Below are 24,040 nucleotides of genomic sequence, written 5' to 3' on the forward strand. Positions count from 1 at the left end.
TGCTAAACCATTTATTTACTGTAGAGTAAAGAACCCTGTATTGCTTTGCCATCTCAGTACATACTGTGTGCTGTGTGTGGTGTTGTGGACTAAGTGCAAGTTAATGCATTAAATAAAACGTTGACGGACACACCAGAAGGGGTGAGATAAGTAAGAGGCTTTACATAACTTCCACTGGATCGAAACTCACTCCTCACTTCAGTGCTGCATCCAAAATGCAAATGAAATGTGTTTTTATAGTCTACTGAGTCAGTGTAGTTTCAACAACATCCTCTGATCTATCCAGAGAACAGCAGTCTTAAATGTCCAGCGTTGACTGGCTCAGCTGGATGTGTGTGGCTGAGCTGTAGGAGTTAAAGGTAAGGATGACAGTTCCATGGTAACACTGTGCTGAGGTTGGACAGGTCAGTTTGAGGTATCTGTATTTGAGTGTGCGCTGGCCGGCCCCTCGTTAGGGGAAGTCACTGAAGGAGGTCTGGAGGCTTCCTGCCAGCTCCCATTAACCTGGAGAGAGACACAGAGAATTAAAGCTGCATTTATTGGTTTGTTTGGCCACTAGAAGGCAGCAGAACTCCAAAACAGGCTGTCACACGCAACATCCACATTGCATCATTTATAAATCAAACAATTCAATAATTGTTCTTTGCCTGCTTGTGACTGTGATTTCATTTAGTCTATATAACTTCTGTCTAACTTCTTATGTGTTCATCCTTATTACTTTCCATATGATTTCAGATTGATTAGAAAACAGAGCATTTCTGTACAAGACGCATGTATTGTCAGTCAACCCTGTTTAACAGAAGGTTACATACAGTAAATAAAGTTCTTATGCTGGACGTGTAAACAAACAGTAGGCTTTTACATATTTAGCAGACAGAGCAATATGTCATATTTGTGTCCAAGTTACTCTCCTTTCAGCTCTGGTTTGGTCTCCACCAACTCCTGTGAAAATACATGCAGCCTCTAAATGCTCCACTGTGGTTCATTTTATGCAACAAGATCTGTAGAAAAGAAGAAGATCTCTTCTCTAGAAGTTCATTCAGCTGCTTGACCTGGTGCATAAGAAGCGTTTAGCACTCTGTAACATTCTGTCTCTGTCAGTAATATTATCTGATGTTAGCAATACTTAGAATAAATTGATTTATGGACTTAATTCATCTACAATCCACTGAAAACATGAACACATGAAACTAAGTGATGAAAACTAGACTGACATGTCTATAGTTTTTGTTGTGGACTAAAACTAACACAATTTACTGTCAAAACACTAAAACTTAATCAAAATCAGGTGAAAAACGTAACACTTTCACCTTAAACAGTCATTTGATCCATCACTCATATTAAGATATTGAGCAGAGAAGTACATCAGTAAATCTATGTTGGATTTTCCCAGTTTGGTTGGAGGGCAAGATCCTATTTCTGAATCACTAGAAATAGAGTTGAGGTTTCTGGCACAACTTCACCTACTTCCAGGGTGAATGAACAGAACATCTAAAAAGGTCAAAGCTCCAGAAACACTTGTAATATACAGAAGAACTTTATTGTTAGGCCATTTCAGCTTGCGGCCTTCATCAGGGTCTTCATAAAACACATTACAAACAGCAGTTTAATCGAGTAGAAATGAAAAGTATAATCTATTTAGGATGCTCCCTGTTCCAATCTAAGTGGTTGCAGGATTTCAGACAGACAACACAGCTTAGATATAGGACAATAGTTGTTTAGGTCATGATTGTGACATATTGTGATATAGAGAAAGTGGAAAGGTTTATCAATTGTACAGTAGTTCATAAGACAAAGGAAATTTTGTTCAGATCTAAAATAACACTATTAGATGAGGCAGAAGTCAATAATCTTTAACCCTTTAACCTTTACATACTGTTCATATTCTACACCATCTATACCACCACAGATGTGTCAAAGCATCAATAGTGGATCTGACTGATCAATAAATGTGATTAAACCTTGATTCATGTTGAGAGCAGAGAGAGTGTATTTGTTTAGCTTTTACACCAAAAACAGCTCCTATCACACAATATCATGTCCTATTTGACCTAAGACATGAAAATATAACATAGCAATAATGATGGAAATGTATTTTATAACTTTATGGAAGTGTGGGGTTTATTGTATAACCATTACAGCCATCAGTCTTCACCGCTACATCATAATAATAAATCCTTATTAAAACTATGAACTATTCATTTCACTAAAACACATGTCAATAGATACAGAGATCATTTGACCCAGAACAGCCTCAATGGACAAACATTTGTAGCATCTATACAAAAGTATATTTGTTCATTTTGGGTCACTTTAGGAAACTTTCATTCGAGGTGTTTTTACAGCTGTTAAATGTCATAATGGGTCAAATTTAAACTGAACATTATATAAGGGTTAAAAACCTCACTTGACAATATATAAGACAGTGTCATCAGCGTAGTAATAAAGTGATTTTTCTATTCAAAGAATTAGTACTGTATGTTGTGATTGAATATTGATCTCTCACATGAACCCTATGAGTTGCGTGTTCCTGCTATTAGCTGAAATAGCTCTGAGCTGTTATCTGCTCTACATCCCTCCCCCTGCACCCCCCCCCCCTTCCCTCCTCTGCTGTAGTTTATGAATATGTGCTGGCTGTGTTTGCCTCCACATCTTTCTTACGTTGTGTACAGCATGGCCTAAATAAGAAGTTGCTAGTGTGAGCAGCACGAGAAGAAAAGCTTAAAAGGATGAACTTGAAGCTGCTAGAGGTTGGCACATTGTCTCTTCTGCCCAGGGCGAGACGGGGCACTCAGCAAAACCAAAATGACACCATGCTGTCCATGTGCCTCAGATCATATGACTTTATCTATCTCTTTATACTATATTAGTGTGTCTGCTGGCATGCTGGCTTAGTTATTGCGTGATAACAAACGGGGCTCAAGGGAGTAGTGGAGGACAGGGTGTTGTTGATTTCTTGCTCAAAATGGTAGCAGAAATTCACCATTATAATTTCATAGTAGTTTACTGATAATTAAACATTTATTCAGCCTTTATCTTGTTTGTCTGGTTGGATTTGACTGCATGTGTCCCTTGTTTTTCAGACTACTTCCAGCCTCTCATCAGCATGTGCCATCATCATCACCACCACTGATAATATCACACGTCATTTGCACAGAAATTAGTTGCTATGGTTACTTGGACTTACATTGAGGCCATGTGAACTGTACAGTGGATGTCGGGGGCCATCACTGAATCCTGTCTGACTGATAACATGGTGTGTGGAATCCCCCTAAAGAAAGAACAGGGGGAGGGGGGAATTAAGACAGAAATGAAGAGAGAAAAATTAATATTACATTACAAAAAGAGGACATCAAACCAAGTAAGAGTTGGTTTTTAAATGTAATTTATTCAAACTATATAATGATATGCCACTACTCTCTGTGCAAAATTGTAGTCTAGGATAACAGTGGTGGACTCAACAGAGACATTATGGACGTACAAATGACACAAATAGGAAATGAGACACAGTCAGACAAGCACATGCGATTCAGACACAGTAACATCATTTTATGTTATGACTTCATAAGCGTGTGTGTGTGTGTGTGTGTGTGTGTGTGTGTGTGTGTGTGTGTGTGTGTGTGAGTGTGTATGGAGGAGGGGAGGTGAAAATGACATGAGGCTTGATGTGGTATATTATGCTTGCTTATACAAAGTGATGCTGTCACTGTGTACTTGCTGGATTTTTTTTCACACTAACAAAAACACATTCTACCCACTTTGCTCACATGGCAATTAAAATGAAAAGGTAAAAATAATATGGACAAGGCCAAGAATGACTTGAGTCATCAACCAGCATTTCCATGTGGCCCACACCAGATGGGCTGCAATATGGGTATGGGTCTTACATTGGTTTGTCTACAGTTTCCATGATGGCCCCATCTGTGCATGAGCTTTAAGTGGATTCTGACTGGGTTTCAGGTGGGGCCCAAGTGGGTGAGTTACACATGTGGGGCCCATGTCTCTGAAACAATATGGGGCCCATACAATTGCCCTGTTTATGCCCATGCCCGCTTAGCCCACTTACATCCCTTATGGGTCAGGGCTCATACAGTCAGCCCACATGGGCTTCACATGTGGGGACCATGTTACTGAAACCATGTGGGACCTGCAAAATTTGCCCAGTTCATGCACATGCCCATTCAGTACCCATGTAGCCCACATTTAACCCATGTGGGGCCCTCATGGACGTGCTGGTTGGGTAAGTACATTAATAAAATATAAAACATAAAATATAAAAATGGATTTTAAATAAAATAAACAAGGAATGTCTGTCATATTGTATTAGAAAACAATGAAAGACACAGCTGAACATACATTAATAAGGTGTAATGTTCATTAGGCTCTGTTCTCCTGACCTACTGGCCATATTGTACAGAGCTCCTACCTGGGACTGCACATTGGCTCCAACCGGAGCCCCCAGGTAAGAGGCCCCATTAACACTCTGCATGCTCATGAACATGTCCCCTGAGTTTGGGAGGTTAAAAGAACCAGGAGAACCTGGAGAGGAAGAGATGGAGGCAGCTGAACAGAAGGGCCATGCTGAGAAGGAAAACTGATACACTCATGCATTCATAACAGAGGGACATGAAACTGAAACTGAGTCTTTAATACGTTCATGCAGCACTGATGTGAAAAAGTTGAAATTAGAAAGCAAAACAACATAATTTCCACTGAGGGTGGCAGAGAGTGTAGATACCTTTCATATGAAACTTAACCTTTATCCAGCTATTTTACTTTTATTCTTGATCTCTTATATTATTAGTTGTATTAGTGAGCAGCTGAGGGAAGAAACCATCAAAGGCCTTGTCAGCATAGACAAGACCTTGCTTCCTGGCAAGTTGAAACTGTGGTGCCTGCAGTTTGGATTGCTCCCCCGCCTGATGTGGCCTCTAACAGTTTATGAGATCCCCATGACTAAAGTCGAGAAGCTGGAGAGAACAGTCAGTTCTTACATCAAGAAGTGGCTTGGCCTCCCGCGTTGCCTCAGCAACATCGGCCTGTATGGACATGGTGCCCTGGAACTGCCCATCTCTAGCCTCACAGAGGAGTTTAAATGCACCAAGGTGAGGCTGAACATGACCCTGACTGAGTCTCAAGATGAAGTGATCCGAGCGGCTGCTCCCAGACTAGCAACTGGGAGGAAATGGATCCCATCTGAGGCTGTACAGCAAGCCAAATCTGCTCTCAGGCATGGAGACATTGTGGGACAGGTGCAGCATGGAAGAGGTGGGTTTGGACTTGGGACAAGCCGACCCACATGGCACAAGGCAACTTCAAACCAGAGAAGAAAGCTGGTGGTGGCTCAGGTTCGGCAACAAGAGGAGGCAGAGAGATGCGCGACAGCAGTGGCACAGTCCAAACAGGGACAGTGGACTAACTGGGAAAACCTGGAGCATCGTAAACTCACATGGAAGGATCTTTGGGAAATGGAAGGAAGCCAAATCAGCTTCATCATCAAAGCCACCTACGATGTTCTTCCCACGCCCAAGAACCTAAACCAATGGTTTGGAGAAGATCCTTCTTGTGGACTCTGTCAAACCCCTGCAACACTGAGGCACATCCTCACCGGCTGCAAAACCAGTTTGTCTCAAGGCCGCTACACCTGGAGACATAACCAGGTCCTAAGACAACTGGCGATCACCCTGGAAAGAAGGAGAACTACCAACAATGCCCTCCCTCCCCCAATGCCTAGACGCTCAAACACCACCCCGTTCGTAAGAGCAGGACAACTCCCAGCAAAACCACCTGCAAGAGTGGAGGCAACCCTGCTGGACTCAGCCCGGGACTGGAGGATGCAGGTTGACCTAGACCAGAAACTCATCTTTCCGCCTGAGATCATTACAACTAGCCTCAGGCCGGACCTGGTCTTGTGGTCAACCTCCCAGAAGGCTGTGTTCATTGTGGAATTAACTGTACCATGGGAGGCAGCAGTTGGTGAATATGAGCGCAAACGGCTGAAGTATGCGGAAATAGCAGCTGAGGCAGAGCAACGCGGCTGGCGTGCCCAGGTGCTTCCGGTTGAAGTCGGGTGTAGAGGCTTCGTTGTCATGTCCACAACCAAGCTTCTGAAGGGAATGGGAGTGCGAGGACAGGCATTCCGACAAGCCGTCAAATCACTGTCAGAGGCTGCCGAACGAAGCAGCAGATGGCTATGGATCAAGAACAAGAACCACAACTGGGCTGCAAAATGTCCCTAGGGATAAACGCAGAGGGGGGCACACCTGGGACGCCAGGTGTCGCCGTTGAGCCCTCCTGAGGTGTCGTGGGCCTATCAACGAAACACCGGTGAAGGGGGGTGCCCACCTGAAGACCCCAGTGAAGCGTTTACCCCCCCCCCCCCTCCCCACTCAATACCAAGTGCTGATCTATCTAAGGGATTGTACTATCTAGTCCTATGAGCTCAACTATTACATTATACATGGTCCATTTAAGATGTTTTTCTATTTTTATGTTCACCACTTCTATGTATGACTTGTGGCTTTGATTGATTGATTAATTGCAATGCTTAAAAAATGGAGCCCAGAATTATTTTTCTTAATGTCTCAATATCATCCTTAAACAGGAAGTGATTGCAGTTTTTCACAAACGTTACTTGAATAGGAGGAAATAAAACATTTGTTGGGGACTAATTTCAGCAGCGGATGAATCCACATTTAGTGGCTCTAGTACATTTTTCTAGCAGCAGGGCAATGTGTGTGTGGGATTGAATCATGTGACCCGGTGCAACAGTGTGCCTCACTGATGTGTAGTTATAGTTTTCTAAACACCATTAATACTTGTTAGTAGATCATTCCATTATTGGCTTGGACCTTTTTATAGATGTGCTGACAATGAGAAAAATATAGAATATTGCCTTCCTTAACCTTTAAATAGAGATTTTAACTACTTTCACCACTGTTGAGATGGTATTACCAATTGTATGATGTCATTGTTTGAGCTCATTAAAAATAGTTAAATGTATAACATATGTATCTATTATTTTGTATCTTGACTCGCTGCTAACTGAACAATAAACTTCTCAGTGCACATTAATGTATAGGTCTTTAAAGACTCTAAAGTGAATTCAGACATTTTCTTCTAAACACATTAAATAGGTCATAAATGTATTTCTATAAAATGTGTAAAAAGCATTTCAACCATTTAGATTTGAATTGTGGAGCTAGGCTTCACAAACCGTGTTTCAAGATTTCTGTGTAGACTTCCGGTATGGTGTGGTAGCAAGGAGCAGCGTGGCATCATCTCTCCCCCGTTCAGTACTAAGTAAATTATCTTTCACCAGCTGAACCAGCACAAAAAATTATCAAACTGTCTTCTTAACTCCACTTCGCAATGCCGAAGTCTGCAAAACAACAAAAAGTTGACCAGCCCCGGGATATGGCAGAAGATCCTGTTGACCTGAGTGAGGCTAACGCTAACACCGAGCATGCTGCTAACGCTAAAAGCTTGTCACCTGAGTTTCCTTCTGAAGCGCTGTTTAAACACATTGCCACTGTCGTTGCCGAGGAAGGCAAACTATGATCCAGCAGGTCTTCATCGACTTCGAATCGTTACTGGAGGAAAAAGTTGACAGCATGCTGAAGCGCATCGATGAAGTCGTGGCAGCTACCGACTCCCTCTCTGCACGTCAGACCGAATACGAGGCCCGTGTCTCCGCCTTGGAGGACGATGTTACACCGCTGAAGAGGAAACTAACCGCGATGGAGAAAGTAAATGCAGAGCTGACAGCTAAAGTCACAGATCTAGAGGGTTGCTCCCGACGAGACAATATTAGGATCTTAAACCTCAAGGATTCGACTGAAGGTAGTGACCCGGTTCGTTTCTTTGAAGGATTCATTCCCAAGGTGCTGGAGCTCCCGGTCCAAGCCATCACAATCGACCGCGCACACAGAAGTCTCTGGCCGCCTTTGGAAGGTCGCCCTCGCTCTGTCATTGTCAAGATCCATCGCTCTAGAGATGTCTCCATGATATTGTCTGCAGCAAGGCGCAAAGGAGCCATCCAACATGACGACCAGTCTATCCGCTTCGCTCCCTGTCTGCGCTGCGCTTATTAAATGAAACATCCGCTTCCAGATGATCTTCCCTGCGGTGCTGTTATTCAGGGTAAACGGAGTACAGAAGTCATTCAAGGACCCAGAGGATGCAAAGACATTTTTGGGCAGTAACATGTGATCTGTGACTTTCCTGTTATCTGCCTTTCATTGTACTGCTGGTGAGTCAGACATTTAACTTAAGTGCCCTGCTCCCCATGCATCACATTAGTTAACCACCCCCGTTTTTTCATTTATTTTTATTTATTTATTTATTTTTCCCCCTCTTTCTCTTTACATGTGCACATTATTTCCAGTCTGGCTTAGTATTTTCCATAACTTAAGTCTTTACCTCAGTTATGTACTAATTGATAAATCTAATTTATTTTTCTTTAACTATGATGCAGCCATCTGAGCGGGGGAGTTGGCCACCTTTTGGTGATTGTTTTCTTTTGATTAATTAAGGAAGCCTATTCATTTTCAAGCTAGATAAAGTAGTGACTTTGACACCTCCTTGTGTTTTTGAAGATTTGGTGGAGACTAGCTTATTTTCTTTTCGATAGGAGTTACAGACATGGGTGTTCTTGTCTTCTCCTTGTTTTGTGTTTCTATTTGTATTGTTCAGATGTTCTTGAGTTATTGCTGGTCCAGAGGTTCTTCTTTCCCCCTTCGCTTCCCCTGTCCGAGATTCATATCCATAGCCTTCAATTGCGCTACCCTCCTTCTGCCCCTGTTTGTATTTTGTAATGGGTGATGGTTTCCGGTTGAAAGTCCTGAGCCTCAATACAAGGGGTTTAAATAATCCAGTGAAAAGAGTTGCTATTTTTGACCTGCGCAAACAAGGAGCCCATTTCGCTATGCTACAAGAAACTCATATGGTTAGACGTGATGTGAACCGTTTATCTAATAGATTTTTCTGAATACTTGCTCATTCTTCTGCCACCAATAAAACCAAAAGTGTAGCAATTATCTGCCGTCACAATCTGCACTTTAAATTGCTGGATACATGGTCTGACAATAAAGGCAGAATAACTATTGCCAAAATTCACATAGAAAATACAGACATTGCACTGGTATCGCTTTATGCTCCTAATACCTTTGACTCACAATTTCATGAACAGATAACTAAAATTCTGCTTGATCTTCCTGACTTTAAGCTAATCATAGGTGCTGATTTTAATGCTGCTATTGGACCACTCTTTTGATATATCCGGTCAATCTGAAAACAAAGAACAACATAGGTGCTGATTTTAATGCTGCTATTGGACCACTCTTTTGATATATCCGGTCAATCTGAAAACAAAGAACAAAAACAGACTTCTGATGCTTTGCGCTCTTGGTCAAATAACATTGGAGTGGTGGACTTATAGCGTTTGATGCACCCTACTGTCAGAGATTTTACCCACCTCTCAGCAAGACACAAGTCCTTTTCGCGTATTGATTTTATTTTTGCCTCTAGAGGCGTGTTTCAAAAAATTATGGAGGCCACTCTCTTGCCAGTCACTCTTTCAGATCACAAGGCTGTAGTTATTCTTGCCTTGATTCGCTCCACCCCATTGCGAGCTCCTAAATGGCGTTTTAATACTACCTTACTTCGTGACGAGTCATTTAGAACCCAGTTTATGGCACAACTGAGTGAATTCATCAATATAAACAAGGGGTCAGTCAGTGACCCAAGAATACTCTGGGACGCTGTTAAAGGCTTTATTAGAAATAATGCTACACTGTATGCATCTAATTTAAGAAACTCCCGCTCTTCTAGGCTGACTCAGCTGGCGCGCAAACTTTCAACATTGGATAACTCTTTACAATAAAATTTTGATGATCGGGTTGCATTACAGTACGACCTGGTGAAAAAACACATTAATGCTATTCTCAAACGGCGGGCTGAATTCTTGATCCATAGAACATGCCAAACATATTATTTCAATGGAGCTAGACCCAGCTATGTACTCTCACTGAGGCTGAAGGCTAATAAACATTTTGCTGACATCACCTCCATTAGATCAGAAGACGGGCATATGCTAACAGAACCCTCTGAAATTAATGCTTCTTTTCGTAGTTTCTATGCTGACTTGTACAGCTCAGAGGTTTCTAATGACAAAGATTCATGCAACAAATTCTTGAGGTCCATTCGACTACCTAAAATGACAGACATTGGCTCCCAAAGTTTAAACGCCCCTATCAGTCTAAACAAGCTTAAGGCTGCAGCTGACGATATGCACAAGGGTAAATCACCAGGCCTGGACAGGATCCCCCCAGAATTTTACACAACTTTCTGGCATAGTCTGGGGCCCTTATTTCTTGATATGATTCAGGCCTCCCTGGAGAGAGGTGCTTTCTCCAGAGATGTGAATGTAGCTATCATTTCGCTGTTGTTAAAAAAAGACCCTTCTGAATGTGCCAATTATAGACCTTTATCCCTTTTAAATGCTGATATAAAAATGTACACTAAGCTTCTTGCACGTAGGCTCCAACCCTTTATGACGGAACTCATTAATTGTGTCCAAACGGGATTCATCAGATCCAGGCAGCCTTCAGATAATTTGAGGAGATTAATACATATAATGCATGGGGCCTCCTCATTACAACTACCATCAGCTGTCTTCTCATTAGACGCTATGAGAGCCTTTGACCGTTTGGAGTGGCAGTATCTCTGGTCAGTACTGGAGGTCTTTGAGGTGGGTCCTCACTTCTTACATATGATTAAAGTTTTATATACCAATCCAACAGCTATGGTACTTACGGGCAGGACTTGTTCCTCCCTATTTAACATAGCGAGGGGCTCCAAACAGGGATGCCCTTTGAGTCCTCTCCTGTTTGCACTCTCACTGGAGCCTCTCGCTCAGTCAATCCGAATGTCTAAAGTTATCACTCCTATCACTGTGTTTGGGACCATACATTTCATATCTTTGTATGCGGATGATATCCTCTTATATTTAGGGAACGCTCAGCAGTCTCTACCTGATGTTCTATCTATTTTCCATTGTTTTAGTGATATTTCTGGGTACAGAATAAATTGGACAAAGTCAGCTTTCTTACCTCTGAATGACCAAATGAGAAACATAGCTTTACCTGCAAATATACCAGTAGTCAACCACTTTAAGTATTTGGGCATTAAGATTAGTTCATAAGTGCAGACCATTGTCAAGTCCAATTATGAAGAAACTTTGTCCAACATAACCCGTGACCTTGATAAATGGTCCGCGCTGCCAAATTCTCTTAGATCTTGTGTATCTATTATTAAAATTAATGTGCTTCCCCGGATTAATTTTGTGAGCGCGATGCTGCCTTTGCCACCACCCCCACGTTTTTAGAAAGCGTCCTCGTCTCAGATTATCCACAACACAGAGAGATAGAGCTGACAGGGGGACTCTCACTGCCTAACCCTAAATTATATCACTGGGCCTTCGCTCTGCGCCCTCTGATCAGCTGGCTCGATGAGGGTATCGACACTTCATGGCATACACTGGAAGAGAATACGGTTCATCCATTGAAACTAAATGAAATCTTATTTTCCAATATCCCCCTAAAGAAATCTCAAGTCCGCTATGGTCCCATTGTGACTCACGTATTAGCAGCCTGGAGGGCAGCAGAAAAAATGAGTGGTATTTCATCTAATTGGAACCCTTATTCACCTATTATTTTATAATGATCGTTTGTTGATTGGTAAATCCCCAATTAAGTTTGGTCAATGTCGCCAGTGGTATGACAAGGGAATTCATTCCCTTGGTGACATGTTTGGGGACAGAGGACTATACTCTTTTGAAGAGCTCACACTCCGGTTCAACTTGCAACATTCCACTTTTTATTTCTACTTGTAGCTAAGAACAGCCATGAAAACATATGGGGTACCTTGGCAAAGTCCATTGGAGGAACACTTTTTGATCAAACTTTTGCGTCAGGCCCGGGAATCCAGGAAAATTGTATCTAAATTGTGTCGCTATTTCCTAGAAAAATCTTATGTTACTCTGCCAATTAATGCATTTTCGTGGGCAGATATTCCTGACCTTGCCCCCAACTTCAATTGGGATGGGGTCTGGGATACAGTTAAACAGTCATCCATCAACAGATCCATCTAAATTTCATTCATAGAACCAGTGGCGGCTGGCCCATAGGGGGCGCTGGGGCTCCGCCCCACCAGCTGTTGAGGGGAAAAATATTTTTTGCATTTTTAAAAAAAGAAATCAATGTCAGTTTTACTTAATAGTGTGTGTGCCTATGCAATTTAAATCATTTAAACAACATTTCCACCAACTGACACTCATTAAACAGTGAATTTCCACTGACAGACAGTGTATCATTCTCTCATGGGGCGCTCGGCAAAGTGCCCCTGACCTGCAGCTAAACAGCCAATCCGGTTATGGTTGCTAGGGGGAAATTATGAATAATTGGCCTATCAACGACGCCAAATTTAACGCCCGCGGGGCGCTGGAAATTTAGCCCCAACTGCTGCGTAAAATGCGTGAAGGTTTAGGATTGCTAAAGCTATATGAGGAGCCTGCGATTTTTTCGTAGTGCGACTCCCAGACTCTGTCCTACTACGGCGGGGAAAAAAATACGTACAACGACGATGGCGGTGACAACTGGAGTTCAAGAGCAGCTTCCACCAAAATTCGGTTAAATCATTATTAATCTACCATTTTTTTTTTAATCTTTTTTTTTGGGGCTTTTTTACCTTTAATGTACAGCACAGTAGAGATAGACAGGAAACAGGAGGCAGAGAGAGGGGGAATGACACGCAGGATAAGACCACTCGGCGCGGGATTCAAACCGGGATCACCTGCAACGAGGACCATAGCCTCAACACATGGGGCGGGTGCTCTACCCGCTGAGCTATGCTCAACCCATTAATCTACCCTTTTGCAAGACGGACGACGGAGGAAAAACTTCTCGTTAAGGAGCTGGAACTGAAACTGAAACATTGATGCTGTTCTACATCGCGGGAATCACCCAGGCATTCATTAACCGCATGCAGGCTATCAGGTATGTTAAATGCATTATTATGTAGCCTAGCCTAATTGTTAATTCTCTGCATAAATGATGTGTAGCCTTAAATGCTTATATGTCATCTTATTCAAATTATTAATTTATCTGTGAAGTTTAGATGAAATAATTATAACAACCTTGGGTTTGGTTAATATACTGTATCCCTAACCAGTTTTCACAACTGTGTTGTGTATTGGATCAGGGAGGCGGTTCCTAATCTGATTGAGGATGAGGAGTACAGGGGACCTGTTCAGGAGCCACCCACAAAGAAACGGAGAACATTGGGAGAAGACACGCAGAGAAACAGACACACAGAGGAATAGAGAGGAACAGAGACATTCTTGTGTCTTTTAAGTTGTATATGTTGTCAATATGTAATAATATTATAGTATTATGTAATTGTAATATAGTTGTGGAGAATGCTGTGACAGGCTGTGACAAATGTATGACACTGATGCTGTTTTTTGTCTTGATTAGAGAGGGTATTAAAATCATCTGTTTTATGTTTAATTTTTTTAAATAACTTGGTTCTAAATTCTTTGTATATGTTACATTTTAATAGGAAAAGTTCTGTTTCATTCTCTCTTCTCAACCCACACTCACCTTAGACACTCCCCCCCTCCACTCACTCACTGTTGATTTGTATTGATTCAGCTGAAATCATACCCTTGTGAATTTATCCCTTGATTGTATTGTATAGTATTTGATAGCATAAAGTCTAATTAAAGCTGTAAATTGTTACTTTTTCTGTGAAACTGGAGACTGTGAAATTAAATTATTATTGTGGAACTGTAGTCATTTTCCGACTGTTCATTTGAATGCTTACGCTAGATTAGGCAGGGAAATCTGTGGGCACACCAGCCCCACCAAAAAAAAATGTCACCAGCCGCCACTGCATAGAACATACATGACTCCTCGTAAACCTTACAGTATGGAAATTAAAGAAAATCCGAACTGTACACTATGTACTACAGGCACAGTAGGCACCTTTTTCCACATGATTTGGTAATGCTCAGGGGTTGCACATTTTTGAAAATGGTGCAGAGTGAACTGTTATTGCTAATGTCCATTCCTATCCCCCTGTCCCCATCTGTTTTTAAAAAAAAAAGATCTCTCTCAACTAAAACTTACGAAATCCTCAAAGCGCGTGTTTCTGGCTGGCTTTATAGATGTTGCACTTCTGGAATTGTCCACAGCACTCGTCCATGGTGCAAAAGAGGACGTGACATTGTACTGGGCTCGAACAGCGGAAGCTCTCAAAGGCACCCTGGTCCTGTTTTCTTTAGTTTGGGTTTTTACTGTGTAGATACTGCAAATTGTGGATGGCATCTAACCATTTGATGGATCTAACTAGGTTATACTTCAATGGCACTTTTTTCCTTTTGCATTTGTGACATTTTATGTATTTTACTTAGTTGCCTTTTGTATTTTTATTATTTCGATTATCATTTTATTTTTATGTTTTCATTTTATTATGATTATTATTGGGCGTGTATTTGTGTATATGTGTGTGTGCGTACATGGGTATGCATATGTTTATATACAGTCATTTATTTATTTATGTGCTGCTGAATGATGATAATTGTTGTCCTTTAAATCCCAATAAAAAATTGATCACAAAAAAAAAAAAAAAATCTGTGTTCAGGATTTGGTGGGCGGGTCTGAAAATCACTGCCGTGTTGGCATAAACCCGCCCCTGCTGCTGTAGAGGTATAAATACATTCAGCACACACTACTACTACTAGTCTACAGTTAGCCAGTTAGCCGCAGAGTTAGCCACCGAGCTAGCAGCTGAGTTAGCCGCCGAGCTAGCGGCTGAGTTAGCAGCAGAAAGCTCTCAGACGTAGCGTCCATGTTTCGGGTAGAGGTGGTGACTTTGATTGACAGGTGGCACTTGGTAGGGGGCGGGGTTTCAACGAACTCGGCGGGCACTCCCACATCGTTTGGTAGCAGAGAAAGAGGCTGATTTTTACACAACTTTGAGGCTTAATTTCATATATTTGGTGATTTTTTTTTTATCATTCAAATTTGGCAGGGTGGTTAACAACACACTTTTCTGTGGTATGTCAAACTCAGAACACATATTCATTCTTACTTTACACTGACTTTAAGGCTGAATCCAGTCAAGTGATGAAGAATAGCAGTTATGGTATTGTAATTTTGAACACAGCCTCAGTGCCACCTTACTGATCGAAACAAAAGCAAAAAAAGTGATTTTAACAGAATCACTAGTGAATCACTAGACTGTTACATGGGTGTGGCAGTGACATTAAGATGTTGTTAGAGGACAGTACCAGAGAACATGCTGGTCAACAGGGAGTTTTTGCTGTCAGCAGCATCCAGTTGGAAGTCCTCATCTTTCATTTGGAAGCCTACAGAGGAGAAGGAAGAAAGATACAACTTCAGAATCCCTGTACTCAACACAGTAATAATTATGAATATATATTTCACAAGTGAACACCTATTCATCTACATGGAACAAAATATAAAGGCCACAGTGTTCAGCACATTCCACAACTCTGAAAGTAACACATTGAGGTTATTTTTTTAGAGCAGAAATGTACAGAAATGTAAAGCGTGTCCTGATGTTAGCACTATAGGAAAGATCATCAGGTCATGACAATGTGTTTTTCTCGACATGCGCCATGGCAATTTCTGATAACTGGAAAGATTAATTTATACTGAACATTTCAGTCAATCTCAACACGCATTAAAACAAATAACAAAGAAAAAGCCTTCCTGAATTGAAAGGTTTTTAAGCCTGTTTTAAAAAAGTCTAGGGTCTGTGCTGCCCTCAGATGGTTAGGAAGGCCTTTCCAACAAAGAGGCTTTGTACAGATGTCTTGTATGGTCCCCACATTAGTGACTGAGGAGGAAAAGAGGAGGTCCTTGCCATCAAATCTGAGATGAGGTATGGGGGATGACTGAATCTGGTTTGGAGTGCTGACAAGAAAAACTTCAGTTTTGGGCGTGACATGACTGCAGAAGGGCTTGGAGGCAGTTTTGAGGTACAGATGGGTATCATCAGCATAGCAACAACATCTCATGTCTGCTGATGACACAACTAAGGGAGAGTATGTGGAGGGTAAACAGGATAGGGTCGAAAACCAATCCTTGCAGGGCCCACAGGTGGCAGGGAGTGATCTAGACCTAAGACTCAAACCACTTAAGTGCAGAATCTGACGGCCCAGTGGTGGTGTGGAAGTGCTTTAAGAGGTATGTGTGATCCACAGTGTCAAATGCCGTGCTCAGGTCAGGAGAATCAGTAAAGAAGGAGACCCTGCATCAGCTAATCATTTATCAGGTCATTCACAGCCCTGAGCAGAGCTGTTTCACTGCTATGTGCTGAATGAAAACATAACTGAAATGTTTCAAATAGGTTGTTGTGTTGAAGGTTGTCCCGAGGCTGAGAAGCAACCACCTTCTTCAACACCATGGACAGGTAAGAGAGGCTAGAGAATTTAAAGTTTTGGCACAATGGTGGTGCTAGATGGATGGGATCATTAATATTCAGCTATGAAAATCTAGCTCTTAGCTTATAAGATACCTTGGTGTATACTTGGTTATTGGACCAGATGATGAAGCTAGATCAAATACAGAAAAAGCCAACACCATCAATAATGGTCCTCTAGGATTCAGTGTATCATAAATACATTTAACAAGCTGATTACTGGGACTGATACTGCCTACTTACATTTGACATTAAGGTACATTAAACTTTGGCCTACAGTGTATTTTTAAGAAAAAAGTTTCCTCCAGAAAAGCCAATTTGCACTCTTCTGTCAGCTCATGAAATGAACTGCTGCTTTTAAAAGGTTAAATAAGATGAGAGAATGCAGTTCAACAAGTATATCAGTTTGCAGTTGGCAAAACTTATGTTTCACTAAAGGGGAACTCCACTGATTTTCTACATCTGCGTGTGTTTCCAGGTGTTAGCTAGCACTACAGCATATATGTAAAAAGCAGTATAAAGCCTGGTGTCTCCAGAGTGAGCTGTGTGAAATCTGATAACCTGCTCCAACCTGCTCATCAGGAGGAATCATACATATTCACACACCATTTGCACAGCTATCAGAAGCAATCTGGGGTTAAACGTCTTGCCCAAAGACACATCGACATGTGGACTGGGAATCCAACCCCTGATCTTCTTGGTGGACGACTGCTCTACCTCCTGAGTCACAGCCGCACCATACTTTTTAAAAAACTGTCCACTGTGAGTCTGACACTGTTTCAAGAGTGTGATGCTAACTCAGTGAAATACATATCTCAGTACCCTGGAACATTGGAGCTGTGTCTTTCAGAGCCCAATCAATAAAACAATTTTAACTAGTATTCTCAGGCCAAACCAAAGTTACTACAGAAGTCAAGTTTTCTAATATTTTCAACTACAGCCCACCTGAGTTGGGTGTGGTAGGAGAGTCATCCTGACTGTTGTGGACAGCAGCTACTGCCTGGGCTGCCGTCACTGCTGTCTTTGCTGCATATAAATTGGCCTCCTCCTGGAACTTGCCGATGTTCTTCTTGTACCGGATTCTCTTGTTCCCAAACCAGTTAGAAACCTGATGCAGAAGGAACACATAAAAAAAGAGAAAAAAAATACAGCTAACATTTGTCTTTTCACAACAGCAGACCCAACTGTGTGCTTTGTTAAATCATTTCATTTGTCAGCCATATGTAAAATAGCTTCTTGTTGTGTAGACACAGTGACAATGCACTCCATAGTATCATTAGGTCAACTGAAAATCAGCACTACACTAGAGTCATGGGTGTGTGCTGTGTGGTTAAAGGAAGGCCAGTGTTGAGGATAAGGAGTATTCCAGGTCATAGACACAGGACTGGTAAAGAGCAACCAAAGATAGATAATAACAACATATGCCATCTTAAAGGTCATTGGCTTCTGTGTGTGCATGTGTTTGTGTGTGTGCGTGTTGTGCTAGTGGCCTTTGTATGTATGCAGTGACATTTACCAAACAGTTCTCCCTGGAATGAAATTGCCCGTGCTGCCTTTTACAAGGTATTGCTTTTGTTTGGGCTAACTGAAGGGTCAGCAGCTAATTAGTAAAGATATTTTGTGGGGAGATATTGTATAATACTTTTCTATTTCTATCTTCACTTAGCCCCAAGTACACTGGAAGTGGTACAGACATTCTAGTAATGTAATTTTGCAAATATGGGTCCCAAGTGGGTTTGTCTGCACTTTCTATGTTGGCCCCACCTGTGTTTGCCCATATGGGCTTCAATTGGGTTATGACTGGGTTTCAGGGCCCCATATGTGTGCCCATATAGGGTCAAAGTGGGAGCAGAATGGTCCTTAAATGTAGTGTTGTTTTTGGCAGCTTATTTTACTTTTAGTTTTAGTCTAGTCTTTGTATCAAGCGGTGGTTTTAGTTTTTATTAGTTTTAGTCATGTTCATACTCCTTTTAGTCTAGTCAAGTTTTAGTCGACGAAAAGTCTGAGCATTTTAGTCTAGTTTTAGTCAGAATTGTCCCTGACTATTTTAGTCTAGTTTTAGTCTAGTTTTAGTCTAGTTTTAGTCAGAATTGTCCGTGACTATTTTAGTCTAGTTTTAGTCAAAGAAAACTGTATTAATCTCTTTTCAGTAATGTTATTCTATCTAACCCCGTCAATATAGTATAAGTACCTAGTGGTAGAGAGATGAAACTGTAACCTCCTGGAGGTGTTATTTTAAGACTGGTTGTCACAAACAACAACAAAAACAATAGTCCAGAGAGGTATTCCATAAAAGTGGTTAAGTGACAAACCTGGGTTAGTTAACCTAGAGGGAGAGGTAAATCTGATAATAGAAGACCCCAGTGGCTTCAATATATTAGCTAAACAAAGCCAAAGGGTTCATCTATGAATTTACCCCGCACAACTCTCCGCAATTTTCCATTGATAAATCACACCGGACCCAAGAATGGTGCGTAAACACACCTCATACTGCGCCCCCGGAACGCCTGGACACAACCATATATGGTCAGCACGTGCATATTAATTAGCCATGTGCCCTCTGTGGAGCGGCTACAAAGTGACAACAAAGTGACAACAAAGACATGGGGGGAGGGCGGGGGAAAGAAGCGAGATACACGGCGATATTGGGCAATAAATCAGTCAAAAAAAAATATCTTGCATTTTAATAAGCCACAATAAAAACAAAAAATAAACAAACACATTTTCGTCTAGTTTTTATTCGTCAACACAATGGGGTTGCACATTTTATTATTGTTATCGTCACGTGACCAGCATTTTCGTTGCGTCTCGTCTCGTTTTCGTCACGTGATAAAGGTTCGTTGACGAAGATATTTCGTCATAATTTTCGTTGACGAAAGCAACACTACTTAAATGGGGCCCATTCTGGCAGGCCACATGGGCTTCACATGTAGGGCCCATGTTTCTGAAACAATATGGGCCCGATACAATTTGCCCATGCGCGCTTAGGCCACTCCCTTATGGGGCTCATACAGTCAGCCCACGAAGCCTTCACATGTGGGGCCCATGTTACTGAAACCATGTGGGACCTGCAAAATTTGCCCAGTTCAAGCCCATGCCCACTCAGTACCCACATAGCCCGCATTTAACCCATGTGGGGCCACATGGACATGCTGGCTGGCAATTTTGACAGCATACTTGCTGGGCTAGATGGTATACTACTGTAGCAGACCAACTAACAATGCTAAATGCCCATTAGCAACCTCGTTGGTCCAGTCACTACTGGGAAAAAAAGTCTACAGTATTCAAGACAAATATTTGTACCATGGACTGTTCTGTCTCCATTTCCTCAAAGGTCAGCATGCTGAAGACTTTGAAGTTGAACTTGATCATGGAGAAATGTTGCTCTTTTATATGACGGTGTGAACGTCTGCATTTTTCAACCTGGACCCTATTTTCCCATCTTTTTGAAATTGGTCCAATATTAAGTGAGAGAACTTCAGTCCACAGCTACAAAATAGGCTGCATTGTAATCCAATGGGGCAATAGCACCCCATAAATGTATGTCCACTAAAAGTTCTTGCTTTTATCAGTAACAGGCTAAGGTTATTAATATGTGTCTCACAACATTATAGAAAGAACCATACATAGAAATATTTCCTTTACCTGTCACTTCATCCAAACTGTTTGTTATTGTGTCTTTACTCTCACTCAGGGAGAAATCACATTCTAAAATTTCAAAATCAACTAAATATTCAGAGTCACAACCACAAAAGAAACAACAATACACTAGTTTTGTTTAATTTTAAGCTTCAGTCATGTTCAGGGAGTCTCTATAATCACAGGTTACCAAACACAGTTACTTCTTCTACCTCTTCTTTTTAAGTCCCTTTCATACTACACATTGTATTTCTGTTCATTATTGTGCATTGTGCAACAGTGCAATGTACAATGTACTTCCTTCATACACTCCCCTCTATGGTAAATACCTGCACCATGTTCCATATACCATGAAGGGTCTGAAACATTGATGTTGTCTCAGAGTTTTTCATTCAGCCAAAGAACAGAATTTTACAACAAGTCTAAGGATTGGATGAAATTAGTTTCTTCTATTATGTTTATGGGTCAGTGACAAATAAAGGTTGCTAAGATGAGCAATTCAAAAATATATTAAAACTAGTTTTAAAAGCAGCATCAGGTTTGTTAAAATGTACATTTAGTATTTTTGTTGCTTTTATATCATTTGAAATGACATTTGCACCATTTTTTTTACCAAAAGTAAGACTGAATGCTCCTGAAAATGTCAAATGGTGTAACCACAAAATAATGATAAATATTAAATATTCATTCAATTCAATTATATATTCAATTATTATATATCACCTACAGTGTATTTAAGTGGACTTATACTAATAATGACTCCCTTTAAAAAATGTAAATGTTTCCTGATCTCCATGATGTAATGATGATTAAATGTAATTAGTATTAATTACATTAAATGTAATATTTAGAACGATTGTATTCCATTAGCTTTATTTAATATAAAAGTTATAATGTAAGATCATGCCAAACTAGTTGATATGGTGTTTTATTGAGAATTTAGTGTTTTTAAGCAAGTTGAATGATTTGGTACAAATGACATTTTTGCCATAATCCTCTAATATATTCTCTCTAAATGGATTAAAAGCAAAAATTTGATGCTGGGTCCACAAAAAAATAAATTGTGCAAGTTATTCATACGTTTATTTTCACATTTTAACCCTTTAAATTTGACTAAACCACATGAACACTAAAAAACCTCATTGAACTATTTGCAACTGCATCAATCTATCACAGTGTTTAGACGCAAACCCTTTGATGTTGAAGCAGGTAAAAGTAACCAGCATGTCCTGCCAGCGCTCTGTAGCTTTTCATAAATTCAGACTGGTAAAGTGAGACGGACAGAAAGCTGATTTCTCAAAATGGTGTCTGTTGCTAAGATAAAAAAATAAAAAAACTATTACATGAAATTATCAACATCATGATGACAGCAGGTGAGGAGGAGAACTGTAACATACCTGTGACACTGTGATGGTGCTTCCCACGCCCTGAGGGCAAAAAAGAATGGGCTTTTTTACAGTACTGGACTCTAACACTCCACATCCCACACCCCAACACAACAAACACAACATGTCACATTGGATGCTTCTCTAGTTGACAGCCAAGTAAACATAGAAGTGCTGGAAGGACAAACCCACACTGTTCTAAAGATAAATTATTGTTGCACCATGAACAAATATATATGGTGTAAATTGTGGTAATAGCCAATGAAATCCATCGTAACTCATTTCAAGGCACAGAAGAGGAGACATGCAAAATGAAAATATTAGAGGGTTAGTTGAAACTCTGAACACAGCAAACTGTAAAATAGACTCACACTGACTTAGTGCTTGTCTAGTGAGGTACAGTAGCCCTGATACAGCAGTTGCTGATGCTGCAGTTAGTGTGCATATGGCTGACACAACACACACATCTACAGAAGGTGAACTGTGGACTGGGCAGGATGATGCACTTATGACACATCCAGTTTTGAAAACTAACAGAGAGAATTAGGACACGTGTGGAGCTGCGTTAATGTTGAACTGGACAACTGTGATCAGCCTCCTGGTTTGGCAGGTTTAGCAGGTTTAGCAGGTGTGGGAGACTACTGTGAATCATTTCTGTTTATAATATTGTTCAGATGATTTAAGCTGCTCTATGAGGAGGCAGGCAGTGTAGGGAAATCTGTCTCCTGATTCATTTTGAATTGATTACTTTCAAAGTGTAGTGAGTAGTGTGGTGAGATTCATATGTTTTAACTGTAAGCCCAACCTGATGATATGAGATAATTGATAGCTTTTGTATGGAAGTGTATCTGCACCTTTATTCAAATGGCAATGCATTTTGCAAAATAGCAATTCAATCTTCATTTTGTCATGCAATTTGACAATGTTTTTTTCCAATTCACAATTCAATATGCAAAGTGATAATCAATCAATCAATCTTTATTTGTATAGCGCCTAATCACAACAAAGTTATCTCAAGGCACTTTACACATAGAGCAGGTTCTAAACCCAACTCTTCAGGTTTTAATTTTTAATTGATAATGCAATCTTCAAACAAGTTTTAGTTATCTCAATGAAAATTATGGATTGAAATTAAATTATGTGAATTCCATATTAACATGGTATTTTTGCACCTTTATTCAAATGGCAATTAATTTGGCAAACTGGCAATTCAATCTTCAATTTTGTAATGCAATTTGAAAATGAATTTGGCAATTGACGCAAAATGAATTACCATTTGAATAAAGGTGCAGATATGCTTCTATACTTTTGTCTCTGACATTGTGTAAAATGTTAACATTAGAACATGATTGGTGGTTATGATTTGATGACATTTGCAGATCCTACTGAAAATGAAATCATTTATCAGTCATAGAGAGCATCATTGAGAGTATCTCTCTTGTATAAAAGTACACTGGACTCTAGTTTCATGTGTGGAAAGCCAGTTGAGACTAAAAAGCTGGAGCTGATGTAATGAACCTCATCACAGTCTAACAGATGTTTATCTGCCCAGTTTCAGCTCAGCACTGAGCTGAGCACTCAGCCTGCACTATATTTACATCCATCTGCTAACACACATGTTGGGACAAATACTCACTGCATTTATTGAACTAATTAAAAAGTGAACCCTGACATACTGTTCATATTCAGATGTATCCACATTATTCCTTCATAATTAGTCTCTCAAATGATTAATGATGCCTCCTCAGTCAGAGGTAAATGTTAAGCTTTCAGAGAGCAGAGAGAGTTTATTCTTCAGTTTTTATGCTTTTTGTTGATGGATAATCAAACATTTACAATCACACCTATGTTACATAGAACAGGGGAACATGATGAGCTCATTGCATGATGAGCTCATTATATTAAATGTGAAGAATGCAACAATAATTTATGTATGTTTTAATTAAATGAGGGTCAAACACTTGACAAAAATGTATATCAGCTGCATACAAATGTTCATAAGAAGTTTAAATATTTCCATTTGTGTATATTCTGGGTCATATTAGGAGGAGTCCTCAAATTTAAGGCTGAAAGAAAACAGTATTTAGGGTGTTTTTACTGCTCTCAAATGTCAAAATGGGTCAAATTTAACCTGGAGGGTTAAAGTGAAAGCATACAAATAATCAGCCTACATGTGTGATTGTTTATGCTGGATATATTTAATGAGGGCAGCAGGAGATGTGTTTTTATTCTGCATGAAAAACACAACAACAAAAAAAATCCAAAGCACTAATTCAGTAGTCATTTCAGTTCTGATCATATCTCTATAGGAACAACTATTTACAATAGTATAATATTCCCAATACTTCTGTCATCAGTGTTGTATTTCTAACTTGTTTGAATTGGTGAAAAGCAACGTACATCCTGTTGTTGTAGCTACTAATAGGTTCAATAGATCTCTTACTGTATATTACTGTGTTTATAATATTATAGTGACTGTATTATAGTGAGCTCTCCAGATAACAGGG

The 24,040-nt window shown here is 40.4% G+C and overlaps 1 protein-coding gene across 3 annotated transcripts in view; it reads right to left on the reverse strand.

Annotated features, from left to right (window-relative positions):
* Nucleotides 1-405: 405 nt before the first annotated feature.
* The window catches only part of LOC128380061 (pre-B-cell leukemia transcription factor 3-like), a 76,874-nt gene continuing 53,239 nt past the window's right edge, over nt 406-24,040 (reverse strand). Inside the window, exons 6-11 of one of the 3 annotated variants that reach the window (XM_053339746.1) lie at nt 21,546-21,575; nt 17,455-17,617; nt 15,353-15,430; nt 4,427-4,539; nt 3,188-3,271; nt 406-504 (exon numbers count right to left, since the gene is read on the reverse strand). In XM_053339746.1, the coding sequence (XP_053195721.1) occupies nt 406-504; nt 3,188-3,271; nt 4,427-4,539; nt 15,353-15,430; nt 17,455-17,617; nt 21,546-21,575 (567 nt within the window). Of the gene's footprint in view, nt 505-3,187; nt 3,272-4,426; nt 4,540-15,352; nt 15,431-17,080; nt 17,084-17,454; nt 17,618-21,545; nt 21,576-24,040 lie in introns of all 3 variants that reach the window. The other 2 variants (XM_053339745.1, XM_053339744.1) reach the window with 2 other exon arrangements.

Source organism: Scomber japonicus, chromosome 19, assembly GCF_027409825.1.
Source record: "Scomber japonicus isolate fScoJap1 chromosome 19, fScoJap1.pri, whole genome shotgun sequence".
Lineage (NCBI taxonomy): Eukaryota > Metazoa > Chordata > Actinopteri > Scombriformes > Scombridae > Scomber > Scomber japonicus.